The sequence below is a fragment of the Sphaerodactylus townsendi genome, linkage group LG14 (genome assembly GCF_021028975.2).
Source record: "Sphaerodactylus townsendi isolate TG3544 linkage group LG14, MPM_Stown_v2.3, whole genome shotgun sequence".
NCBI classification, from domain to species: domain Eukaryota; kingdom Metazoa; phylum Chordata; class Lepidosauria; order Squamata; family Sphaerodactylidae; genus Sphaerodactylus; species Sphaerodactylus townsendi.
In genome coordinates, this window is record NC_059438.1 from 39,618,850 (window position 1) to 39,632,136 (window position 13,287).

Sequence of the window (13,287 nt, forward strand, 5' to 3'; positions counted from 1 at the left end):
CTAGCAGGCGCCAGCGAGGAGGAGAAGAACACTCTCTTCGCATCTCCTTAAATTAAGCCATCTCATAGGCCTTCATAAAGCGTCCTATAAGATGTTAGCGCAGCCTATAAAGTCCGCGAAGACTTCCTCCACACTTTCAGCTCTAGCCGTCTAAGCTCCGCTTCAAATGGCCGTAGCTCCTCGAGTGTACCACCCACTGGCAGCCGGGAGGCGAGTCGAAGAGGGCGTCGGAGAGGCAATAACCTCAATACAGCATTTGAAGGCCGGACATTCCAATCAGCTACTAGTCCATCGAGGGTGCTGGTGGGTTCAGGATCCGCAGAGCATTCTGGAATCCATCAGGATCCATGAAGTCTCCGCGGGCGAGCATAAATTCGGCTTCAAATTAAGTCGCCTGGAAGCGGAGTGTTGCGGCATGCCCATCCGAGCATCTTCAGGGCATAGTGGTCAGACCATGGCGCTTTCCTATCAATAGAGGATATGACCACATCAACCCTGACCCAAAGATCAAATCCAGTGTGTGACCGGCCTCATGAGTGGGGGCAGAATTTACCAGGGAGAGGCCCAGCGTCGCCATGGATGACACCAGGAATCAGCGGCCACCGTGCATGAGCGCCGGAGTAAGCGTCGACATGGGCGTTGAAGTCCCCCCAGAACAATAAGTCTGGGGTACCGCAGCGCCCAGATCCGCCACCACCTCCAGCAGCCGCTGGCAGAGCGCGTCTCCCGGGAAGCTAGGCGACCGATACATCAGGAGAACAGCCAACCTCTCCGATGCCAACCACTCTGAGCCGACACACTCCATACCAATGATCTACCGAGGACAGGATAGCCCTAAAAGGGATAGAATCTCGGACTAACATCGCCACTCCACCCCGGCCCTGTGTTACGCGATGGTGGAGCCGCATGCCAAAACCTGGTGGCGTGACGCCGCCTAGGGCTGACGGTCTCGCCAACCAGCACCCAGGTTTTGTTGACACAGGCCAGGTCCATCTGCTGAGCTCCAAGAAAATCCCGGAGGACAGCGGTCTTATTATTTATGGACCACTGGCATTTATCAACACCAAAGAGCCGAAGCAGGGTGTCTCTGAAGACCCAACCACCTTAGTCCCTTGGGATCGTCAGGAGGTCAAAGAAGGCGTCGAGAGCATAACCATATCTCGTCCGCCTTCTCTCATATGGCCGCCGCCTACCGCCATACCTGCCCCGTCCCATCAACACTGGGATCCCCAACCCCAAGAAAGGTGCCCCCATCCCCGCTGTCCCCCTCCCGGCTCAACCCCGGCAAAAACTTAGCATAGCATATACAAAGCATACATCCAACAGGATACTTTCCCCCCGTCCCAGCAGCAGCCTCTGATTGGTCTAAAATTACAGTTGAATTCACCAATCAAGTTAAAGGTTAACTTTTGCTACTTCTTGCCCCTAGACCAGGGGTAGGGAACCTGCGGCTCTCCAGATGTTCCCCCCCCCCCCCCACCCCCCCCCCCCCCCACCCCCCCCCCCCCCCACCCCCCCCCCCCCCCACCCCCCCCCCCCCCCACCCCCCCCCCCCCCCACCCCCCCCCCCCCCCACCCCCCCCCCCCCCCACCCCCCCCCCCCCCCACCCCCCCCCCCCCCCACCCCCCCCCCCCCCCACCCCCCCCCCCCCCCACCCCCCCCCCCCCCCACCCCCCCCCCCCCCCACCCCCCCCCCCCCCCACCCCCCCCCCCCCCCACCCCCCCCCCCCCCCACCCCCCCCCCCCCCCACCCCCCCCCCCCCCCACCCCCCCCCCCCCCCACCCCCCCCCCCCCCCACCCCCCCCCCCCCCCACCCCCCCCCCCCCCCACCCCCCCCCCCCCCCACCCCCCCCCCCCCCCACCCCCCCCCCCCCCCACCCCCCCCCCCCCCCACCCCCCCCCCCCCCCACCCCCCCCCCCCCCCACCCCCCCCCCCCCCCACCCCCCCCCCCCCCCACCCCCCCCCCCCCCCACCCCCCCCCCCCCCCACCCCCCCCCCCCCCCACCCCCCCCCCCCCCCACCCCCCCCCCCCCCCACCCCCCCCCCCCCCCACCCCCCCCCCCCCCCACCCCCCCCCCCCCCCACCCCCCCCCCCCCCCACCCCCCCCCCCCCCCACCCCCCCCCCCCCCCACCCCCCCCCCCCCCCACCCCCCCCCCCCCCCACCCCCCCCCCCCCCCACCCCCCCCCCCCCCCACCCCCCCCCCCCCCCACCCCCCCCCCCCCCCACCCCCCCCCCCCCCCACCCCCCCCCCCCCCCACCCCCCCCCCCCCCCACCCCCCCCCCCCCCCACCCCCCCCCCCCCCCACCCCCCCCCCCCCCCACCCCCCCCCCCCCCCACCCCCCCCCCCCCCCACCCCCCCCCCCCCCCACCCCCCCCCCCCCCCACCCCCCCCCCCCCCCACCCCCCCCCCCCCCCACCCCCCCCCCCCCCCACCCCCCCCCCCCCCCACCCCCCCCCCCCCCCACCCCCCCCCCCCCCCACCCCCCCCCCCCCCCACCCCCCCCCCCCCCCACCCCCCCCCCCCCCCACCCCCCCCCCCCCCCACCCCCCCCCCCCCCCACCCCCCCCCCCCCCCACCCCCCCCCCCCCCCACCCCCCCCCCCCCCCACCCCCCCCCCCCCCCACCCCCCCCCCCCCCCACCCCCCCCCCCCCCCACCCCCCCCCCCCCCCACCCCCCCCCCCCCCCACCCCCCCCCCCCCCCACCCCCCCCCCCCCCCACCCCCCCCCCCCCCCACCCCCCCCCCCCCCCACCCCCCCCCCCCCCCACCCCCCCCCCCCCCCACCCCCCCCCCCCCCCACCCCCCCCCCCCCCCACCCCCCCCCCCCCCCACCCCCCCCCCCCCCCACCCCCCCCCCCCCCCACCCCCCCCCCCCCCCACCCCCCCCCCCCCCCACCCCCCCCCCCCCCCACCCCCCCCCCCCCCCACCCCCCCCCCCCCCCACCCCCCCCCCCCCCCACCCCCCCCCCCCCCCACCCCCCCCCCCCCCCACCCCCCCCCCCCCCCACCCCCCCCCCCCCCCACCCCCCCCCCCCCCCACCCCCCCCCCCCCCCACCCCCCCCCCCCCCCACCCCCCCCCCCCCCCACCCCCCCCCCCCCCCACCCCCCCCCCCCCCCACCCCCCCCCCCCCCCACCCCCCCCCCCCCCCACCCCCCCCCCCCCCCACCCCCCCCCCCCCCCACCCCCCCCCCCCCCCACCCCCCCCCCCCCCCACCCCCCCCCCCCCCCACCCCCCCCCCCCCCCACCCCCCCCCCCCCCCACCCCCCCCCCCCCCCACCCCCCCCCCCCCCCACCCCCCCCCCCCCCCACCCCCCCCCCCCCCCACCCCCCCCCCCCCCCACCCCCCCCCCCCCCCACCCCCCCCCCCCCCCACCCCCCCCCCCCCCCACCCCCCCCCCCCCCCACCCCCCCCCCCCCCCACCCCCCCCCCCCCCCACCCCCCCCCCCCCCCACCCCCCCCCCCCCCCACCCCCCCCCCCCCCCACCCCCCCCCCCCCCCACCCCCCCCCCCCCCCACCCCCCCCCCCCCCCACCCCCCCCCCCCCCCACCCCCCCCCCCCCCCACCCCCCCCCCCCCCCACCCCCCCCCCCCCCCACCCCCCCCCCCCCCCACCCCCCCCCCCCCCCACCCCCCCCCCCCCCCACCCCCCCCCCCCCCCACCCCCCCCCCCCCCCACCCCCCCCCCCCCCCACCCCCCCCCCCCCCCACCCCCCCCCCCCCCCACCCCCCCCCCCCCCCACCCCCCCCCCCCCCCACCCCCCCCCCCCCCCACCCCCCCCCCCCCCCACCCCCCCCCCCCCCCACCCCCCCCCCCCCCCACCCCCCCCCCCCCCCACCCCCCCCCCCCCCCACCCCCCCCCCCCCCCACCCCCCCCCCCCCCCACCCCCCCCCCCCCCCACCCCCCCCCCCCCCCACCCCCCCCCCCCCCCACCCCCCCCCCCCCCCACCCCCCCCCCCCCCCACCCCCCCCCCCCCCCACCCCCCCCCCCCCCCACCCCCCCCCCCCCCCACCCCCCCCCCCCCCCACCCCCCCCCCCCCCCACCCCCCCCCCCCCCCACCCCCCCCCCCCCCCACCCCCCCCCCCCCCCACCCCCCCCCCCCCCCACCCCCCCCCCCCCCCACCCCCCCCCCCCCCCACCCCCCCCCCCCCCCACCCCCCCCCCCCCCCACCCCCCCCCCCCCCCACCCCCCCCCCCCCCCACCCCCCCCCCCCCCCACCCCCCCCCCCCCCCACCCCCCCCCCCCCCCACCCCCCCCCCCCCCCACCCCCCCCCCCCCCCACCCCCCCCCCCCCCCACCCCCCCCCCCCCCCACCCCCCCCCCCCCCCACCCCCCCCCCCCCCCACCCCCCCCCCCCCCCACCCCCCCCCCCCCCCACCCCCCCCCCCCCCCACCCCCCCCCCCCCCCACCCCCCCCCCCCCCCACCCCCCCCCCCCCCCACCCCCCCCCCCCCCCACCCCCCCCCCCCCCCACCCCCCCCCCCCCCCACCCCCCCCCCCCCCCACCCCCCCCCCCCCCCACCCCCCCCCCCCCCCACCCCCCCCCCCCCCCACCCCCCCCCCCCCCCACCCCCCCCCCCCCCCACCCCCCCCCCCCCCCACCCCCCCCCCCCCCCACCCCCCCCCCCCCCCACCCCCCCCCCCCCCCACCCCCCCCCCCCCCCACCCCCCCCCCCCCCCACCCCCCCCCCCCCCCACCCCCCCCCCCCCCCACCCCCCCCCCCCCCCACCCCCCCCCCCCCCCACCCCCCCCCCCCCCCACCCCCCCCCCCCCCCACCCCCCCCCCCCCCCACCCCCCCCCCCCCCCACCCCCCCCCCCCCCCACCCCCCCCCCCCCCCACCCCCCCCCCCCCCCACCCCCCCCCCCCCCCACCCCCCCCCCCCCCCACCCCCCCCCCCCCCCACCCCCCCCCCCCCCCACCCCCCCCCCCCCCCACCCCCCCCCCCCCCCACCCCCCCCCCCCCCCACCCCCCCCCCCCCCCACCCCCCCCCCCCCCCACCCCCCCCCCCCCCCACCCCCCCCCCCCCCCACCCCCCCCCCCCCCCACCCCCCCCCCCCCCCACCCCCCCCCCCCCCCACCCCCCCCCCCCCCCACCCCCCCCCCCCCCCACCCCCCCCCCCCCCCACCCCCCCCCCCCCCCACCCCCCCCCCCCCCCACCCCCCCCCCCCCCCACCCCCCCCCCCCCCCACCCCCCCCCCCCCCCACCCCCCCCCCCCCCCACCCCCCCCCCCCCCCACCCCCCCCCCCCCCCACCCCCCCCCCCCCCCACCCCCCCCCCCCCCCACCCCCCCCCCCCCCCACCCCCCCCCCCCCCCACCCCCCCCCCCCCCCACCCCCCCCCCCCCCCACCCCCCCCCCCCCCCACCCCCCCCCCCCCCCACCCCCCCCCCCCCCCACCCCCCCCCCCCCCCACCCCCCCCCCCCCCCACCCCCCCCCCCCCCCACCCCCCCCCCCCCCCACCCCCCCCCCCCCCCACCCCCCCCCCCCCCCACCCCCCCCCCCCCCCACCCCCCCCCCCCCCCACCCCCCCCCCCCCCCACCCCCCCCCCCCCCCACCCCCCCCCCCCCCCACCCCCCCCCCCCCCCACCCCCCCCCCCCCCCACCCCCCCCCCCCCCCACCCCCCCCCCCCCCCACCCCCCCCCCCCCCCACCCCCCCCCCCCCCCACCCCCCCCCCCCCCCACCCCCCCCCCCCCCCACCCCCCCCCCCCCCCACCCCCCCCCCCCCCCACCCCCCCCCCCCCCCACCCCCCCCCCCCCCCACCCCCCCCCCCCCCCACCCCCCCCCCCCCCCACCCCCCCCCCCCCCCACCCCCCCCCCCCCCCACCCCCCCCCCCCCCCACCCCCCCCCCCCCCCACCCCCCCCCCCCCCCACCCCCCCCCCCCCCCACCCCCCCCCCCCCCCACCCCCCCCCCCCCCCACCCCCCCCCCCCCCCACCCCCCCCCCCCCCCACCCCCCCCCCCCCCCACCCCCCCCCCCCCCCACCCCCCCCCCCCCCCACCCCCCCCCCCCCCCACCCCCCCCCCCCCCCACCCCCCCCCCCCCCCACCCCCCCCCCCCCCCACCCCCCCCCCCCCCCACCCCCCCCCCCCCCCACCCCCCCCCCCCCCCACCCCCCCCCCCCCCCACCCCCCCCCCCCCCCACCCCCCCCCCCCCCCACCCCCCCCCCCCCCCACCCCCCCCCCCCCCCACCCCCCCCCCCCCCCACCCCCCCCCCCCCCCACCCCCCCCCCCCCCCACCCCCCCCCCCCCCCACCCCCCCCCCCCCCCACCCCCCCCCCCCCCCACCCCCCCCCCCCCCCACCCCCCCCCCCCCCCACCCCCCCCCCCCCCCACCCCCCCCCCCCCCCACCCCCCCCCCCCCCCACCCCCCCCCCCCCCCACCCCCCCCCCCCCCCACCCCCCCCCCCCCCACCACCCCCCCGCGAAGCCCCCCCACCCCCCCCCCAGGAGCTCAGTTCCAGCAAGGCTTGCTTGAATTCTGTTCATTGTGTTCCTGTCAATAAACTGATTTCTAAACTCAAGAGTCTAGTTATTGTGGGAGGTCAACACATCCGGACGGAGGCACACTAAGGTCTTATGGCTTGTTCCACCGGGCTTTTGGAGAAACCAGCCGCTGAGTGTGCCCCACCCCCACCCCCAGGTTGGAGATCCCAATATTAGTGGGACCCATTATCAAGATCTATGGGTCCCTAATACCATCGGGACCCACTACCCCTCCCCCCTCCTCCTAAGAGGATTAGGTTCAGGTGGGGTGCCATCTTGGGATATTAGAACTGCTGTTTTTATTATAATTATGGGTGTTTATGATGATTTTATGTGATTTTATGTTGTACACCGCCCAGAGCCCTTCGGGGATGGGGCGGTATATCAAATTAAACAAACAAACAAACAAACAAACAGATGATGATGATGATGATGATGATGATGATGATGATGATGATGATGATGATGATGATGATGATGATGATGATGATGATGATGATGATGATGATAATAATAGGGAACCATGGCTCCAAAGCGCACCCAACCCCTCTCAACTTGATATCGTGTTTTTTTTTCCTTTGGGGAGAGAATGAATAGCAGGAGAACAAGAACAGGTCCATCCGGGAAGGAGAAGGCAAGGGAAAACTCTCCATTTGCAGGGGGGGAAAGGAGCCATCCGACCACAGAAGGAGAACTAGTGAAGAATGGAGCCGTGGAAAACCAAAGTGGAGAGGAAGTCATGGTCCCCAGCTTCAGAGAGGTCAAGGAGGAAGAGGACAAACGCAGAAGCCTTCACATGAGAAGAGCCGCCGAAGTTCTACAAAGGGGAGTTTCAGCAGCAGCGGAAAGAGGGAGCCGGATGGCGAAGGCTGCAGAATGGGGTTGGGAGAGAATCAAGGCACTAGGAGAGAACAGCAGGAGCCAGATGTGGGGGCAACGGGAAGAAGGCAAGGATGGATCCTTGGAGGCAAGGATGGATCGAAGGAGAAGATTCTTTTTTATGCAGTGGGAGGGACAAGGGGGTTTGAATTCTGTGGGGAAGAAGCCACAGCAGAGGAGCAGGGCAAGGCAGGGAAGTTGGTAGCCCAGGATCAGGATGGAAAAGGCTCGAGGGAGCAAACGGACAGGGCTTGATCAGGACAGCCGCATATTCCTGCCATCATGAAAGGCAAGAGGAAGGGAAGGGAAGATCTGAGGAAGGTGGGAGAGGGAGGTGGGAGAAAGACAGCAGGGGAAACACATCTCAAGCACTGGATACCTAAGAGCAGCCTGTCAAGCACGAAGGAGCTGAGCAGCAGCCCGGCACTTTACAGCCTACCTTGCAAATGTTATTCCCCCCTCCCCGCTCACCACACCTAACTAGGGCGATGGTTCCACACCTGTCCAGCATCCGCTTAAAAATGGGGATTACGTTTTTCCCAGCTCATAAAAGCCAATCAGAAAAACAGACTGCCTCTAAGCAGTGGCTGCTCAGTTCCTGTTCGAAAGAAAGAAAGAAAAAAAATACCTGTTTCTGAAAGAAAGAAAGAAAGAAAGAAAGAAAGAAAGAAAGAAAGAAAGAAAGAAAGAAAGAAAGAAAGAAAGAAAGAAAGAAAGAAAGAAAGAAAGAAAGAAAGAAAGAAAGAAAGAAGGAAGGAAAGAAAGAAGGAAGGAAAGAAGGAAAGAAGGAAAGAAGGAAAGAAGGAAAGAAGGAAAGAAATACCTGTTTCTGAAAGAAAGAAAGAAAGAAAGAAAGAAAGAAAGAAAGAAAGAAAGAAAGAAAGAAAGAAAGAAAGAAAGAAAGAAAGAAAGAAAGGAAGGAAGGAAGGAAGGAAGGAAGGAAGGAAGGAAGGAAGGAAGGAAGGAAGGAAGGAAGGAAGGAAATACCTGTTTCTGAAAGAAAGAAATACCTGTTTCTGAAAGAAAGAAAGAAAGAAAGAAAGAAAGAAAGAAAGAAAGAAAGAAAGAAAGAAAGAAAGAAAGAAAGAAAGAAAGAAAGAAAGAAAGAAAGAAAGAAAGAAGATGCAGACACCCTCCCCCCAAATCTTTTGACGAACTTTTTTCAGAAGGGCAGGTGAACGAGGAGCAACCCTCTGATCCCAGGCACACACAGATCCTTCCAGGACCTTCTGCTTGGTGCTGGCACTGTGCTTTTGGCTTCAGACAACCTGCACTGCCCATAGCAGGAACACGTCCCAAGCCAGATATATGTATTTATAGCCTCCCTTTCTCACTGAGACTCAAGGCAGATTATAGATTGCAAGCCAATGCAGTCAACAGAACCAGACATCCAATAAGCAAAACAGCACTATTAGGACTGTGGAAGAAAAAATCTGGAACAAACTGAAAGTGTAATTATTCATATGGCCTGTTAAATGACGCCTTTCCTTTCTTTCAAGCTCCTTTGGTCTAACGATCCTGAGAAGGCTTCATTTCTTCTTGGAAAATATGGTGGAGAGTCACTTGGCCACTGATGCAGAAATTACATAATAGAATGAATCACAGAGTAACAGATAGCACATAGTACTACACACAGTAGTATAATCCACTATCTCTTTCTCTTTATTAAAGCATCTTTCTGAACCCTTGTGTTACAATATAGCCCTAATACCTTAGTAAAAATGCCCTCCTGGATAATTCGGTTTTGCGTAGGTTGCAAAATGCCAGAAAGGCAGGAGCCTTCCTGATCTCATCAGGCAGACCGTATACCTGCACCTGGGCATCCCGTTTGCAAAAAAACACCAACCAGTTGAGACTTGAATCAAATGGTCGGTTTCTTGATTTTATGCTGGACAATAATTTGCGCCGACGTGTGCTGGAAGTTGCAAGTGTAGGCACAAAACCAAGAGTGTGTTCACGAAGTGGCGTCGGAGGTTAAGAGCTCATGTATCTAATCTGGAGGAACTGGGTTTGATTCCCCGCTCTGTCACTTGAGCTGTGGAGGCTTATCTGGGGAACTCAGATTAGCCCGTGCACTCCCACACACGCCAGCTCGGTGACCTTGGGCTAGTCACAGCTTCTCGGAGCTCTCTCAGCCCCACCTATCTCACAGGGTGTTTGTTGTGAGGGGGGAAGGGCAAGGAGATTGTCAGCCCCTTTGAGTCTCCTGCAGGAGAGAAAGGGGGGATATAAATCCAAACTCTTCTTCTTCTTCTTCTTCTTCTTCTCTCTCTCTCTCTCTCTCTCTCTCTCACACACACACACACACACAATATTTATATATATAAATGCAGCAGGTAAAGAGGCAGACAGATACTTCCAGTGGGTGTGGCCATGCAGGTCCAGTTCCCAGCCATGTACAGCTGATAAGTTCATACAAACTGTTCCAATTGACATGTATTGCCACGTTTTTATGGAAACAGCAAAAGGTCCTGTCTGAGATATCAGCTCGGCATTGGCCAAAGGACATTTGCCAGGAAATACATGTGCACTATTTTACTTATGCAAAGTGTTTATTAACTGCCACGGCAGAAAAACTCATGTAGTAGGAGCAGCGGTGGCGTAGGAGGTTAAGAGCTCGTGTGTCTCATCTGGAGGAACCGGGTTTGATTCCCAGCTCTGCCGCCTGAGCTGTGGAGGCTTATCTGGGGAATTCAGATTAGCCTGCGCACTCCCACACACACCAGCTGGGTGACCTTGGGATAGTCACAGCTTCTCGGAGCTCTCTCAGCCCCACCTACCTCACAGGGTGTTTGTTGTGAGTGGGGAAGGGCAAGGAGATTGTAAGCCCCTTTGAGTCTCCTACAAGGAGAGAAAGGGGGAATATAAATCCAAACTCCTCCTCCTCCTCCTCCTCCTCCTCCTCCTCCTCCTCTTCTTCTTCTAGTACTACCACAGGTAGATTCAAGAAGAAGAGAGGAAGAATTTGGATTTATACCCCACTTTTCTCAACTGTAAGGAGTCTCAAGGGGGCTTACAAACTCTTTCTCTTCCTCTCCCTACAAGAGACACCTTGTGAGGTAGGTGGAGCAGAGAGAGTTCAGAAATAACTGTGCCTGGACCACCCAGCAGGCTTCATGTGGAGGAGTAGGGGATCAAACTTGGTTCTCCAGATTGGAGTCCACCACTCCTAACCACTACACCACAGCTTCCATGATTGGATTGGCCTATATGGCTGGACCTTAGAGGCCACTCATGAAAGCTTCAGCTACTGCAAGTTTGTTGAGCCTTTTCGGTGCCTTTTCATTCTTGAGGTGATACACTTGCACAACTGCCCCACTAGAAAACTTTTAAGGTTGTGTTCCACTTTCCTCACTCAACGCTCCAGGACAAGTGTGAAAACAAGTCCCTCTTGGGAGCCAAACACACCTTCCAAACGTGGAAGTTCTCCCTTTCAATCAAAGCTCCCTAATTGGCTCCCAGTCGAGTTTCGAATCATTCATAAGGTATGGGTGCTTACCTTTAAGGCCTAACGCAGCCTGGGACCTTTGTACCTTCGGGACCGTCTTACCCCATATGTCCCTGCATGGCCTCTACGTTAGTCAGAGGCCAACTTGCTGGTGGTCCCTAGCCCCTCGATGATGCGGCTGGCCTCTACCCGGGCCAGGGCCTTTACAGCCCTGGCCCCTGCCTGGTGGAACACCTTACCACCAACTATCCGGGCCCTGCGGGATCTTGGAGAGTTCCGCAGGGCCTGTAAGATCTAATTGTTCCACCGGGCTTTTGGGGGGGGCGGCTGCTGATGTGCGCCCCTTTCCCCTCCCCTTTACACTCTGGGCCCCTTAATACTTATGGGGGTCCTCAGCCCCATTATTTGTTTCTTCCCAGGGTGTGTTTATGAAGTTTTATGCTGGACGCCAATGTAATTTTGTTAATCTGCTGTTTTAATGGGGTTTTAATGTAATTTGTTGTTTTATTGTGTTGTTCACTGCCCAGAGCCCTTCGGGGGGGGGGGGGGGGGTACAAAATCGATTATAAATAAATAAATAAATAATTGTGGCTCTGAACCCAACCACCTGCAGATTATTTTTACAGGCTGTACTGGGCCATTTCCATCTGGATCGGGATTTCTGGGGTTCTGATGTCTATGTGGTGGGAGGGAAATGAGCCATTTATTAGTAGCAGATGCTGCTTAGGCCAAAAAGGCTGCCGCGAATGGATGCACGGCCACTTATGATGCCGGGGGAAGATTCTCGACTAAAGAAATAGTGAGTGCTTTGATTTGTGCAAAAAGCTGCACAAAACTGCTAAAGAAATAGTGCTAAAATAGCTGCACAAAATTGCTAAAGAAATAGTGAGTGCTTTGATTTGTGCAAAAAGCTGCACAAAACTGACAACAGAAAAGGGGGAAAGAACAGAAGACTCCAGAATACGACTGCAGACATCAAAGGTTTCAAAAAGGAGGCAGAAATATTCGAAGGAAGCAGGATTTCTTCCCGCATCACTGGCCCCACAAAACAAAGAGTGGTCTTCATAATTTGCATTGTTTTTTTCATTGGTTAGATGCTCAGGCCATTAAGGGACCAAATGTCAAGACCTTGATGGTGTGGTCTTCTCAGGAGTGTCTGGGGGAAAGCGGGCGAGGTGGTGCTCGCGGGAGATTGGCCTGCCTAGTTTCGTTTTCACTGGGTTCCTGTCTTCATTTTGCTGCGCTGCTTTTTTCCGGGCAGCGGGGCCTCTGAGGGCCTTCAAAGGACTCTTATCTGAAACACGTGGCAGGAGCAAAGCTGAGCAGAACGGTGAGGCTGGGAAGAGTGGTTGCCTGGGAACGGGGACGGAGGGGCAGCTGATGCCTTTTTACAGAGGGATGTTTCCAGCCTAAACGTCAGACTTTGCAAAGCTTTCCTTTTCCAGTAGTGCGACTCCTTTGATGCTCGGGTCAATACATGGAATTGGTTATTAACGGAGTCTATTTCGTTGTGAGATCCAGAGAACGCGACACCAAAGCACAACTACTGACCTATGTCAGCCTCCGTGCTAATTTTTGAGGACGAGAATGGAATGCCGTCAACGAGGCTTCAGAACACTCAAGGAGACCTTCAAATCCGCCACCTTCTTTCAAGTCCCGGCCCAGCAAATGCCTCTGGGAAACCCCAAGAAAAAAGGGAGTTTCTCTGGCCCTCAGCCACTGGTGCTCACATGTACAGTGTTCCTGATCCTGGAGGTTCCATGATGATGATGATAATCATGATGAAGGAGGAGGAGGAGTGAGGGGAGAGGAGGAGGAGGAGGAAGAGTTGGGTTTATATTCCCCCTTTCTCTCCTGGAAAGAGACTCATAGGGGCTGACAATCTCCTTGCCCTTCCCCCCTCACAACAAACACCCTGTGAGGGGCTGAGAGAGCTCAGAAGAACTGTGACTAGCCCAAGGTTACCCAGCTGGCGTGTGTGGGAGTGCACAGGCTAAGCTGAATTCCCCAGATAAACCTCCACAGGTCAAGCAGCAGAGCGGGGAATCTAACCCGGTTCCTCCAGATTAGAGTACATCTCCTCTTAACCACTACGCCACTGCTGCTCCAATTTAGCCACTGGGGCTAACAGCCATGGAGAGACTGAGCTTCATGAACGTAGCTCGTGTTCTTTCAGAGCCATCTGATTACCACGGGGCAACAAATTTCACAAATAAACCATGCAGCATGAAAGACTTCTGTCCATCAACTACCAGACTGGCAGTTAGAGTGAAACTTGCAAAAGGTTTTGAATTCCTAATTATACAACAGCAAGAACTAAATTTATGATGCTCAGAATCACTTTTTGGGGAAAGGAATTAGCATCTCTGTAGCGACACCACGAGTCTCCTATTTCAACAGAGAATCTATATTCTGCGGCTTCTCTTGGCTATTTTCTGAGCACCAGCTCC

At 65.6% G+C, this 13,287-nt stretch overlaps 1 protein-coding gene across 1 annotated transcript; it reads left to right on the forward strand.

The window, feature by feature from the left end:
- Positions 1-1,479: 1,479 nt before the first annotated feature.
- Positions 1,480-12,250, forward strand: LOC125443342 (basic proline-rich protein-like; the record flags this gene model as incomplete). The annotated part of the gene is made up of 4 exons (XM_048515365.1): positions 1,480-2,502; positions 7,097-7,391; positions 11,932-12,012; positions 12,099-12,250. Coding segments are annotated over 4 exons (1,551 nt in total), but the record flags the coding sequence as incomplete, so codon positions are not given.
- Between the last annotated feature and the right edge of the window lie 1,037 nt (positions 12,251-13,287).